Source organism: Natator depressus, chromosome 5 (genome assembly GCF_965152275.1).
Source record: "Natator depressus isolate rNatDep1 chromosome 5, rNatDep2.hap1, whole genome shotgun sequence".
Lineage (NCBI taxonomy): Eukaryota > Metazoa > Chordata > Testudines > Cheloniidae > Natator > Natator depressus.
Window position 1 is genome coordinate 126723866 of NC_134238.1, and position 13988 is coordinate 126737853.

General features: G+C 43.3%; 1 protein-coding gene across 1 annotated transcript in view; it reads right to left on the minus strand.

The window, feature by feature from the left end:
• Window positions 1-13988, minus strand: part of TMEM175 (transmembrane protein 175) — a 51657-nt gene that overhangs the window by 26987 nt on the left and 10682 nt on the right. The window contains exon 3 of the mRNA XM_074953610.1: window positions 7468-7565. Coding sequence (XP_074809711.1) covers window positions 7468-7565 — 98 coding nt within the window. The remainder of the gene's footprint in view (window positions 1-7467; window positions 7566-13988) is intronic.

Consider the following 13988-nt stretch of genomic DNA (forward strand, 5'->3'; position numbering starts at 1 on the left):
GTGAGTAACCCCGATGAAGTCAATGGATCTACTCATGTGCTTCAGTGGCCCTAAAACTCTGAGTGCAGGGTCATAGTCTGTACTCATTTAAACTTGTGAAATTCCACTGCAGATGACAGTGTTGCTCAAATGTGAAAACAGGCAAATTTTCCCCAGTAGAAACTTTGTTTACTGGTTATGCACGAACCAGAACGAAGCCAGACTGATGTACACATTCCAAAATAAATTTGCAGGTGTGGCAGTTAGAATAAATGGTTTAATTTGCAAAGATAGCATGGTTCATCTGGAAATCTTTGAGATTTCTGAATAGCATCTGAATCATTTTTCAAAGTAGACCCAGATTATGAGGTTTTGTTAAATTCATCAATCTCAGAATGTGCATGAAAAACAGTTTAGATTATTCCCCCTCTACATTCAGCTTTGGGGAGGGCGGAATTAGTCTGGTTCTCGTTGAATTTTACTTAGATTAAAAAAAGCAAGGTAAATTGGTTAAATATTTTTAATTTTTTTTATGTCTGTAGGGTTAATTTTATTGTATTCCTCTATTAATCTATAAAGTACACTGATCACTGAACCTCTGAACCTAGGTCCTCCCACAAACTGTTCCTTAACTTATTAAGAACATAAGAATGGCTATATTGGGTCAGACCAAGGGTCCATCTAGCCCAATATCCCGTCTTCTGACAGTGGCCAGTGCCAGGTGCTTCAGAGGGAATTAACAGAACAGGTAATCATCAAGTGATCCAACCCCTGTCATCCACTCCCAGCTTCTGGCAAAGACAGGCTAGAGACACTCAGAGCATCGGGTTGCATCCCTGACCATCCTGGTGAACAGCCATTGATGGACCTATCCACCATTAAATTATCTAGTTCTTTTTTGGACCCTGTTACAATTTTGGCCTTCACAACATCACCCAACAATGCGTTCCACAGGTTGACTGCACTGTGTGAGGAAAGTATTTCCTTTTTGTTTTAAACCTGCTGTCTATTAATTTCATAGGGCGAGCCCTGGTTCTTGTGGTATGTGAAGGAGTAATAACACTTCTTTATTCATTTTCTCCATGCCAGTCAAGTGTGACAGACTTCTCCGGGGTGCAATCTGGAACTCGGGTACCGCTGAACCCTCTGGCATACCAATCTGGTCCCCCTCATACTGGACTCCATCTTGTGCTTGTACTTTTCCACAAACTGTGCTGGGGACTTTGCTTGGGAAAAAGAAGTTCCCTCCACACGGCAGAAGCTATAAAGTGGGGAAGCGACATCATCACTTGGCCTCACACCCCCCACAACTCAACACCTGGAAGCACCTGAGGAACAAAGACTGAACAGGGGATGGTCCCAGACAGGAAAGACGGGATCCCAGCCTGTGTATGAAAGATCTACAAACTGCTTGTATGATCAGGGTGACACACTGCTCGATTCAAATCCTGTCTAGTGTATAGAACTTAGATTGTGATTTTGTTTATTTCTTAGGTAACCAACTTTGATCTACAAAAACAACAAGGAGTCCAGTGGCACCTTAAAGACTAACAGATTTATTTGAGCATAAGCTTTCGTGGGTAAAAACCTCACTTCTTCAGATGCATGGAGTGAAACTTACATATGCAGACATAAATATACTGACACATGAAGAGAAGGGAGTTACCTCACAAGTGGAGAACCAGTGTTGACAGGGCCAATTCGATCAGGGTGGATGTAGTCCACTCCCAATATATGAGGAGGTGTCAATTCCAGGAGAGGCAAAGCTGCTTCTGTAATGAGCCAGCCACCCTCAGGCCCTATTCAAGCCCAAATTAATGGTGTTAAATTTGCAAATGAATTTTAGTTCTGCTGTTTCTCTTTGAAGTCTGTTTCTGAAGTTTTTTTGTTCAAGTATAGCTACTTTCAAATCTGCTACAGAATGTCCAAGAAGATTGAAGTGTTCTCCCACTGGCTTTTGTGTGTTACCATTCCTGATGTCCGATTTGTGTCCATTTATTCTTTTACACAGGGACTGTCCGGTTTGGCCAATGTACATGGCAGAGGGACATTGCTGGCACATGATGGCATATATAACATTAGTAGACGTGCAGGTGAATGAGCCTCTGATGGTGTGGCTGATGTGGTTGGGTCCTCTGATGGTATCACTAGAGTAGATATGGGGACAGAGTAGGCAATGAGGTTTGCTACAGGGATTGGTTCCTGGGTTAGTGTTTCTGTGGTGTGGCGTGTAGTTGCTGGTATTTGCTTCAGGTTGGGTATGCTATTATTTATAGTCGCTTAAAATCTATCTTTCTGTAGTTAATAAATCTGTTTTATATTTTTTACCTAAAACAGTGTGTTCTTTGAAGTGCAAAGGGAAATCTGCTCAGGAACAGGGGCTGGTGCATTGTCTCTACACATTGAGGGAAGGGCGGACTGCGTAATAACTTACACTGGTCAGGCTTCTAATCAGGGCAAGACGGTACAGCTCCGGGGTCCTAGGCTGGGGGCTGAAGCCTCTCTATTGTTGGTTCATGAGTGCCTGGCAAAGGCATTCATGCAACTGCAGCTGGGTATGTCCCTGCCTGTTTAAATGTTTGTGCGAGTGCAGGACCGGGAGGAATCTGCAGCTTATCATAGGATCACAGTGTGGGAGGGGACCCAGGCTGGTGAGACAGGGCTCAACGGTACCTCAGTTCCAGGTTGCACCCCGGAGAAGTCAGTCACCTCAAGATTTTATAGATCTCTACCATATCCCCCCTTAGTCATCTCTTTTCCAAACTGTAAGGTCCCAATCTTTTTAATCTCTCCTCATATGGAAGCTATTCCATACACTTAATCATTTTCGTTGTTCTTCTCTGCACCTTTTCCAATATCTCCTTTTTGAGATGGCGTGACAGAACAGCAGGCAGTATTCAAGCTGTGGGTATAGCATGGATTTATATAGAGGCATTATGACATTTTCTGTCTTATTATTTATTACTTTCCCAATGGTTCCTAACATTGTTAGTTTTTTTGACTGCCACTAGACATCGAGTGGGTGTTTTCAGAGAACTCTCCACAATGACTTCAAGATCTTTCTTGAGTGGCAACAGCTAATTTAGACCCCATCATTTGGTATGTACAGTCAGGATTGTGTTTTCCAGTGTGCGTGACTTTGCATTTATCAACACTGACTTTCATCTGCCATTTTGTTGCGAAGTCACCCAGTTTTGTGAGATCCCTTTGTAACTCTTCGCAGTCTGCTTTGGACTTAATTATCTTGAGTAGTTTTGCATCATCTACAAATTTTGCCACCTCACTGTTTACCCCTTTTTCCAGATCATTTATTAATATACTGAATAGCACTGGTCCCAGTACAGAGACTTGGGGGACACCATTATTTACCTCGCTACGCTCAAACCTGACCATCTATCCCTTCCCTTTGTTTTCTGTCTTTTAACCATACTGATCCATGAGAGGACCTTCCCTCTTATACCATGACTGCTTACTTTGGTAAGCCTTTGGTGAGGGACCTTGTCAAAGACTTTCTGAAAGTCTAAGTACACTATATCCACTGGATCACCCTTGTCCACATGCTTGTTAACCCCCTCAAAGAATTCTAGTAGACTGGTGAGGCATGATTTCCCTTTACAAAAGCCATGTTGATTCTTCCCCAACAAATCACGTTCATCTATGTGTCTTAATGCAGTCTGCTCCAAGAGGTGTTACCTATAACCATTAGTGCCACAGAAAGCAATTTAATGATCCCTCCCCCTCAGGGGAAGGAAGAAGGCATCTGTAAATTTCTTAACTTCAAATGAGACTTTTTTTGGACTCCACAACTGCAAAGATTTATGCACATGCTTAATTTTATTCACAGGAATAGTCACAATGCAATCAATGTAGCTACCCATGTGTGTGAAGTTATGCACTTGCTTAAATCTTTCAAGGATCAGGGCCTCCATTAATATAGATACGTCCTTTGACAACTTTAAGGAGTTAATTTATCACACCAGAGGCAAGAAAGGCTATATCGCAACTGGTCCTCCAGAGACATGTCGCAATCTGAGGTCGCTATGAAAGGTGGATGCTGAAAAAAACATTTTAGCCAGCACAGTTTACACAAAGGTGGAAGGTATGTTTTGATTATAAGGGTCTTAAAAAGATAGCTAGATACTAGGTCACTGACATGAGTACCGCTCCCTCAAAAGTGCATGAGCACAAGGAAAGCTAAGCATACAGCTCAAAGGGATGTGCTATTTCTCCCCCACCTACAATCTCTTCTGGGCTAGCAGACAGGACTCCCAAGTTCATTTCCTTCTCTCGAGCAGCCACTGCCAGTGCTCCTCCAAACTAGGGGAGCGTTTCTCCTTCAATCTCCTTTCCTCTCTCCCCCTTTGTCTTTCCTTCCCTTCCTCTCTGCATGTAGAACAAACTACTGCCCAAGCTCAAGCTTAAGACTATGTTCATCTGTTTAAAACATTCAGTCAAGGCAGCCATTAATTCAATACCCAGAGAAAAGAGTTAAAGAAAACATTACTCAGACTTAAAGGCCAGAATGGACCATCATGGTCATCTAATCTGACCTCCTGCTCATTGCAGCCTACAGCCCCACTCCTGTAACAGACCCCTAACCTCTAGCTGAGCTACTGAAGTCCTCAAATGATGATTTAAAGACTTCCAGTGTCAGAGAATCCACCTTTTACTCTAGGTCACGTCAGCAGGTGACCCATACCCCATGCTGCAGAGAACGGCAAAAAAAAATTCAAGATCTCTACAAGTCTGACCTGGGGGAAAATTCCTTCTGGACCCCAAATACAGCGATCAGTTAGACCCTGAGCGTGTGGGCGAGACCCATCAGCCAGACACCTGGGAAAGAATTCACTGCAGTAACTCAGAGCCCTCCCCATCTTGTGTCCCATCTCAGTCTGTTGGGGAATTTTGCTACTAGCAGATGGGCCACATGCTGCAGTAGGCAATCTCATCATACTATACCATCCCCTCCATAAAACTCAGTGTTGAAACCAGTTAGGTTTTTTGCCCCCACTGTTCCCCTTGGGAGGCTGTTGCAGAACTTCACTCGTCTGATGGTTAGAAACCTTTGTCTAATTTCAAGTCTAAATTTGTTGATGGCCAGTTTATAGCCATTTGTTCTTGTGCCAGCATTGGCCCTTAACTTAAATAACTCCTCTCCCTCTCTGATGTATTTATAGAGAGCAATCATATCTTCTGTCAGCCTTTGTTTGGTTAGGCTAAACAAGCTAAGCCCCTTAAGTCTCCTCCCGTAAGGTAGGTTCTCTGTTCATCCTAGTAGCCCTTCTCTGCACCTGTTCCAGTTTGAATTCATGTTTCTTAAACATGAGAGACCAGAATTGCCCAAAGCATTCCAGGTGAGGTCTCACCAGTGCCTGGTATAATGGTACTAACACTTCTCTGTCTCTACTGGAAATACCTCGTCTGATGTGTCCTAGGACTGCATAATCCTTTTTCACAGCTGCATCACAGTGGCAGCTCAGAGTCATCCTGTCAACCAATACACCCAGGTCTTTCTCCTCCTCTGTTGTTTCCAACTGGTAAGTTTCCAGCTTATAGCAAAAATTCTTGTTGTTAGTCCCTAAGAGCATGACCTTGCCCTTTAAACTATACAATTTCATCCCATTTCTATTACTTCAGTTTTCAAGGTCATCCAAATCATCTTGTATGATATTCAGGTCCTCCTCCGTGTGGGCAATACCTCCCAACTTTATGTAATTCACAAATTTTATTAGCACAATCCCACTTTATGTGCCAAGGTCAGTAATAAAAATGTTAAATAAGACTGGTTCCAAGACTGATCCCTGAGGAACTCCACTAGTAACCTCCCTCCAGTGTGACAGCTTACCTTTCAGTACTACCCACTGCAGTCTCCCCTTTAAGCAGCACCTCACCCACCTTTCAATTCTCGTTTTAATCCCATATTCTCCAATTTAACTAATAATTTCTCCTGTGGAACAGTATCAAATGATTTATTGAAATCAGGAAGATTAGATCTACTGCATTTCCTTTGTCTAAAAAATCAGTTATCTTCTCAAAAAAAGAGATCAGGTTGGTCTGGCACGATCTACCTTTTGTAAAACTATTTTGTATTTTATCCCAATTACCATCTACCTCTATCTCCTTAACTATTTTCTCTTTTAAATTTTTTTCCAAGAATTTACATATATTCGTCATGACTAGATTGAAATGGCTGGTTTAAATAAAGATATGGCATTGGAAAAAATGCCCAACAAAGCATTCTGTAGTAGTCATTTTATAGGCAAAGTATTACAGATGAGCCATAGGAAATCAAATCTTGTTAAGTTTCTCTATTTGAGAGGGAAGATTTTAGCATCTCACAATTTGAGAAATTAGATATTTATTCAACCCATGTTTTCTTCACCCACATATTATTCATTTTGTAGCCTTCCTAAAAGATAATTTAAAGAGGTTTAGTAATAAATTTTACTTTTCATATGCATTCAAAAAGTGCCATTTATGATGGTATCAAAGCCTCAAGTAAGATAAACTGCAGTTATTTCACTAAGCTAATATCATTAGAAAAACAAGCAGTTGAATCAAGTTATTCTCACTGCTATTTAGTTACTGTACATATTTACAGTACATCAGTGAGAAATTAGGAAAAAGCCTCAGGGAAAAATAGGACAAAATGTAGTTATATTCCCCTCCCAACCTGTCCGAGACTTGAAGAAGAAAAAAAAAAAAGAGTGGGTTATGGTTCTTCTTTATCTTGAGCAGTGCCAAATCAAAGCAAACTGGTTTTGTTTAGACAAATTAGGAAATAAATTCCAGCTAACCTGATCTCAATTAGAAAAGAAGCTCAGATGGTTGGGGTGGAAGGAAAAAGAAAGAGACGACAGGGGAAAGTCTTTCTTGTCAATTTCCTTTTAACAAAGCATGCTGGGAAGGGGCACAGTCTGTACCCCCTATAAAATGCAGATTCTCCAGTTTCTCACTCAGTTTTAAAGAAAATGCTGTTGGGGAGAGAAGTGATGTTGTATGCACTGGAAAGGACAAACGTAAGCTCTAGACCAATTCTGCTGTTTGAATTCCTCTAACTATATATGTTAGAAATTATATTCTTAATGGAACAATGTATATTTTACAGTCTACAAATCTAAAATAGCTTGACTTTAAAGATACAGTATTTATTTTCCTTTACTTTGCTGCTACTGTGGTGGGTCAGACCTGTTGGTGATATTGTACAATGAATGTTTGTACCTTCTGCCAATATTATCTAAAAGAAATTTCCCAAACATCTCTTATCTTATGTTTTCTGTAGCTTTAAAAAACATTACAAAAAGATGGCTTAATATCAAATACTTTAATCCTCTTTGGCTATAATCAAAACATTCTTTCTATCAGGACTCAGTGCAAATTTCCAGAAAAATGTGACATAGCATCTCTGGTCACTCACTTCCACTAAACTAATCTTGCTTTAACTGCCTAGAAGGAGTTAGACAAAAAAAATGTTCCCCCTTTTCATACCTTATATGTGCTGCCCAAGCCACTGTTACTATTAAAAAAGTCATCAGGTAGACTGCAATTTTCATTAGTAGAAGCTGTTGAATACTTTCACCTAATTTCTGAAATAAAATACAGTGTTATTAATAGAGAAAGCACATCATTGCAAAATATAGACATGAGGAATGTTACATTCTAAAATTGCCAGCAATATCTGTAAACAAGTCATAACTTCACAGTGCAGAATAAATTTTGAGAATGTCTTGCCTGCTAAAATATAGATTTCTTCCAACCATTTCCATTTTCTGATTTATCATCCATACAGTACCACAAAACAGAGTAGTGTGCTTATCAGACACTTGTAAGCCTTCTGGAATATCTGCTCCAATTACCTAGATGACTGCATAAGATGTGCCAGGTTGTGGTTTGCCAAATAAAAATAGGAACCATTGCTAAACAAACGTGGAGGGTTTTGGTACTGCTCACTTTTAAGGGGTAAGACAATCACTTGTGTTCACAGTTAAAGAAGCGTAACTATTAATCAAGCTGGCCTATTGTGTATCCTTTGTAAATTACTACACCTCTCTGTGCCTCCATTTCCACATCTATGAAAGGACAATGATAATTATTTTCATAAAGCACTTTGAGTTCTACTGGTGAAAAGTGTTATACAAGAGCCTGGTATTATTACATGTGCTAGGATGACCCTACACTGATTTAATGAAACAGGTATTTGTTAGCTGAATTGAAGATATCATTAGGGTTTTGGGAATTACTTAGATTACAGTTTCTGAGTGCAGTAAAACTGTTAAGAGCTACAGAAATGGCTTGTTTTACTGACATCTAAACTGTCATTCGGGACATTGCTACCATATCTTAATTTATAGGATTAGCTTTTTAAAAAATCCTGAAAGATAACTGTCTGGAAATCATCAAAATACAACACCAAAACCAAACTCAAGATTTATCAGAGCTGCGTTCTTTCAACACTACCTTATAGTGCAGAATGCTGGGGAATGAGAAAGTATGACATGTCCAGACTGTCTTCATTCCATACAACCTGCCTCAGAAAAATACCTCTGTATCTTTTGGCCCAGAATAATCTCAAACCAAGATCTACTGATACAGTGCAGCCAAGAGGATCTGCGCACCCTCATTGCCAGGAGGCGTTGGAGATGGATCGGTCATGTGCTTCGGATGGAAACTGATTCCATCACCATAGTAGCAATAAGATGGATATCTGAAGGCAAGCAAAAATAAGGCTGCCCAAAAACAACATGGCGAAGAGCTGTGGAAGCCGAGCTGAAAAACCTGGGGCACAGCTGGGGAACCATTGAAAGGCTTGCCAGAAACAGACAGGAGTCGAGGAGCTTCATCGCTACCCTAAACGCCAGAGGCATAATAGGAACATGATGATGAAGATGATGAAAGATAACTAATAGAATGGATACATAGTGATAAGCATCTCTCTGCTGTTATAAACTTTGTGTCTAACTTGGAACACAAGCTCTGCATGGCAACGCCTTGTCACTTTACTCGTTGCTATATCATCATTACCTCTGTGACATTATGTGAAAAGATATGGGTTGAGCCTTACATCCACCAATTTCTTAACTACTGCAGGCCCTTCAACTTCACATACCGCCATCATTATTTCAGTAATCCTTATGGTGCCAGTACACTATATGGAGACATAATGAGAGAGTCCCTGGCAGAGTTAGAGTCTAAATCAGAGGTGGGCAAACTCTGGCCCGTGGGACCGTCCTGCCCTGCGAGGCTCACCCCCGGCCCCTCCCCCGCAGCCATGCTGTTGTGCGGCGCAATGCTCTGGGCGGTGGGGCTGCAGAGCCTGGCCTGACCTGGTGCTCTGTGCTGCGCGGCGCAGCTGCCTGTCCCGGTGCAGCCGCGCTGCCAGCCACCGGTGCTCCAGGCAGCGTGGTAAGGGGGCGGAGAGGGGGTTGGAAAGAGGGCAGGGGAGTTTGTGGGGTGGTCAGAGGGCGGGGAACAGGGGGGTTGAAGGGGCAGGGGTCCCGGGGGGCTGTCAGGAAGGAGAAGAGGGGTTGTATGGGGCGGTGAAGGGCAGTTAGGGGTGGGGGGTCTGGGGGAGAATGGGGCAGGGGTTCCCAGGGGGCAGTCAGGGAACGGGGGGGGGTTGGATGGGGCAGGAGTCCCGGGGGGGCGTCAGGGGGCAAGAAGCGGGGGGGGGGGGAAGGGTCGGATAGGGGGTGGGGGCCAGGCCATGCCTGGCTGTTTGGGGAGGCACAGCCTCCCCTAACTGGCCCTCCATACAATTTCAGAAACCCGATGTGGCCCTCAGGCCAAAAAGTTTGCCCACCCCTGGTCTAAATAGACAAGATAAAGGGTAGGAAAGGAGACAGGCATGGAGGTGGAGTAACTTGCCCAAAGGCAGTAACAGAACTGAGAATAGGTTCTAGGTCTCCTGACTTCCAGCCTAATATCTGATTCACTAGACCATGATGCCTCTGGTCACTGTGATGTGACATGACATGACACTGCATTTCTGAGAGGTCTTGACCAGCAAACATCCCCATTCAAAACTTCCCAGAGCTGGAATTTGGAGCAGGAATTCTTCAGAAGCCTCAGACATGTTTGCTTTCAGTGACTTGATTCCAGTATGTGAAGGAAGATGAGATTGGGATGCAAGAGGCCAGAGTCCCCCAAACTGTCAAATGTGGACCCCAGAACCTGCTGGTCATGTATTGCTGGTTCCTCTACCTTATTTCCTACTGTTAACGTATATTTTGCCAGTTAAATTATTTAATGCATCTTCAATAGAAGTAATTTGCTGCAGTTGCCTAAGGAATATAGTGTGGCTGAGTGGTGGGGGAAGTGTCATAAGACAATCTTTATTAAAATATGGTTCTTGCTGTAAAAGTTTGAGGATGAGGACACTGCACAGAAGGTCTGTTTTCATTATGGTTCAATTTTGAGCTCTCTAATCTAAATACAATAAAATGCTAAATATCTCTTTGCAATCTGAATTGCTAGGCCTCATTTGCTCACTGCTCTGTACAGGAGAACAGAAGACCAAACCATCTGATGTAAGGGCAAATCATTTTCTAAACCAAGAAAATGTTAATTAACAACCTAAACCCTAGTATTCAAAGTCCAAGAACTGATTTAGCAGCTATATCTCTACTTCCCCAAAAAACTAAAACTTGGTTTCCTTCCCTTCTACTTATACGTAAGGCCAAATATTGCTCTTCGCTACAATTCTGTAAATCTGGCAGAACTCCGCTGACTTAATAGTTTATTGATATTCACATCAGTGAAGGGGAGGAATTTGGGCCTGTTGATCTACAGCTGATTCTTCTGCAGTCCGGGAGCCTTAAAATTCTTCCTGTCTTGAAGGATAGTACCCTCCTGGGGGAGGGGGGAGGAGATTTTTCCCTTGGAAATTTTAAGGCTTTACAATTGCAGTATTTCCTTTTCCAGCTACTTTGACAACTGTGTCTATTGATTAAGTCCATTTTTTCTGCATTAGTAGCTATCCTATTCTAGTACTTTGCATTCCCATTATCTTACATAATTTAATGTCTTTAACCCATCCTTTTGATAAACATAGACCTGTATTCTCTCCCTTTCTTTTAAGTGGCGAGTTCTATAGCTAACTTTACCAACCCCTCCAGCGAACAAAATATCCTTTGAGCATATTAGTTGCCCTGTCATGTGCTTTCTCATCAATGGCCCTGTCCCATTTGTAATTATGGGTCTAATCCTGACTCAGCATGCTGAATTCAATGGCAACCCTCCCACTGAGCTGAACAGGTACAGAATCAAATAATATCAATAATTATTTACATTTAGCCTTAAGTTTTTTTCTGACTAGGCATCCAATGGTTAGGTATCAATCTACTTGCATTATCTTACTTCAGAGAACCTGTTTCTTGGATTAAAGCTCCGTGCAGACACAAGGGTCTGCTTGCACTGATCTAATTGCAGGCTAAAGAAAGATCTAACTCAAGATATCACTTAATAAATGTTAAGCTCAACTTTGTTTTGCTGTCATAATTTGTTTCATCCCAAAAACAGATTTGTACAAAAGGGGGATGTTAACTGCAAATTCTGTACAACCAACATTGAAGATATTTACATAAAAAGGTATAGTATGGTGAAAAGTATAAGCCTACTGGATCGAAATTATTCCATCTCAAAAGTATTACAAAAGGATGTGTGCCAAGACTATTTGCCAACTGCAGTCCTTAGATATTCTGCAATTAATATGCTTTTCATACTAAGCACCTTATCCCACCAACACTCATACAGATACATAACTCTGCTCATGTGACTGGTCACACTGATATTAATGGGACTAATCACAAGTGAAGTTATACACGTATTTAAAGGATAAGTGGTTATTTTTTATAGATGTCTCCATTAGCAAAACATGGAAGAGCACACCTTTTGAAATACAAATCCTCCTATTCTAGCCCAATGGAGGGTACCTGAGAATTAATTCCACTAGGGAAAGCTTTTTACACTATAATCACGGGCAATACTCCCTACCTCAGGGGTCTCAAACTCAAATGACCATGAGGGCCACATGAGGACTAGTGCATTGGCCAGAGGGCTGCATCACTGACACCCCACCCTTGCTGCCCCTGGCCTCGCCCCCACTCCACCCCTTCAATGAGGCCCTGCCCCGCCTCTTCCCACCCTTTCCCCGCCCCCATTCCAACCCCTTCCCCGAAGTCCCCACCCCAACCCTGCCCCCAGGGGGTGCAGGAGGGGTGCGGGATGTGGCGGGGGCTCAGGGCAGGGAGTTGAGGTGCAGGAGGTGTGCAGGGTGGTGCAGGGGGCTCAGGGCAGGGAGTTGGGGTGTGGGGTGCAGGAGGGGTGAAGGGTGCGGCAGGGGGTCGGGGTGCAGGGTGCAGCAGGGGGCTCAGGGCAGGGAGTGTAGGAGGTGTGCAGGGTGCAGCAGGGGGCTCAGGGCAGGGGGTTGGGGTGCAGGAGGGGTGCAGCAGGGGGTTGAGGTGCAGGGTGTGGCAGGGGGCTCTGGGCAGGGGGTTGGGGTGCAGGAAGGTTGTGGGGTGCAGCGGGGGGCGGGGTGCAGGCTCTGGCCTGGCGCTGCTTACCTAGAGCGGCTCCGGGGTGGCAGTGGCGTGCACCAGGACCAGGGCAGGCTCGCTGCCTGCCTGCCCTGGTCCCTGACCCCACGCCGCCCTACTCCGCTCCAGGAAGCAGCCGGAACCATGTCCCTGGGGATGGGGGGCACACGGCTCTGTGTGCTGCTCTTGCTGCTCCTCCAGGTACCTCCCCCGAAGCTCCCACTGGCCGCAGTTCCCCGTTCCCAGCCAATGAGAGCTGCGGGGGGCGGTGCCTGGAATCGAGAGTAATGCACGGAGCCCTCTGTCCCCGTTCCCCCCCCCCCCGGGGGGGGCCGCAGAGGCATGGTTCTGGCTGCTTCAGGGAGTGGTGCGGGCACGCAGCACCATGGGGTAGGCAGAGGGGCGCACAGGGGTGGGCACGGGAAGCTTGGCAGGCCGCACGAAAGAACCCCGCGGGCCGCATGTTTGAGACCCCTGCCCTACATTCTCTCTACAGGGAAAACGAGGGACAACACTAATTTGGTATCCTATTTTGAACTATACTAAGGTTCAATCCCCCAAGCACTTACTACTCGATTTTAAGGCTTAATGCTCTGATTTCAGCGGGACTACTCCTGGTATTAAGTACTGTGTCTGGAAATAAATGTTTGTATGAAAGAGATACAACTCCACCTATAGAATAAGAGAATATGCTATCCAGAGTGGCTTAGGTGGAAGTTTATATGCTCAGCTAAAGAGCATAAAAATAAAGACATTTCTATGAACCTTCATATGTGCTCTCTAAATAGTCCAATACTGAATGTCTTTGATTTCCTACTTTTTTTTAAACCATGTGTCTTTGGTATATATTTAACTAAATTTACCACTTTAGTATTGTATTTTCTTTAGTCTCACCTATTTCTTTTGAAATTATTTTGATTTGTAAGGATAAGGCCTTTTCCTGTCGCCATATTGTAAGGCCTAAAGCATTTGTCTGCAGCCATATTAGGAGGGCAGCAGCCATGAGCTAAGCAGCAAAAAGCCACATCCTCACATTCCATCTAAACTACATTAAAACAATGTAATATTGGACTATTAAGAAGGCGATCCTGTCCTAACAGTACCCACCATCATCAGATAAAGAAACGGATCTTAAGGTGGTTAAAGAAAACGTAGTTTGATAGCATTCTGTCTGGCAAAGCAATCGCTTACCAATAGTTGTGGTTGTAAAAACCTCATTTCCTTATTGTTTTGTCTTTATGGTCCCCACTTCTCTATTCTTTGTCTGCATGATCTCTGTCTGATTCTTTGATTGTTTCTGTTACATAATTAATTTTGCTAGGTGTAAATCAATTAAGGTAGTGGGGTAGAATTGGTTAGAGAATTGTTACAATATGTTAAGATTGGTTAGTAAAATTTTAGTAAAACAATTGATTAAGGTATGGCTAAGTAGGACTCAAGTTTCACTATATAAACTGGGGTCCAAAAGGAAGTTCT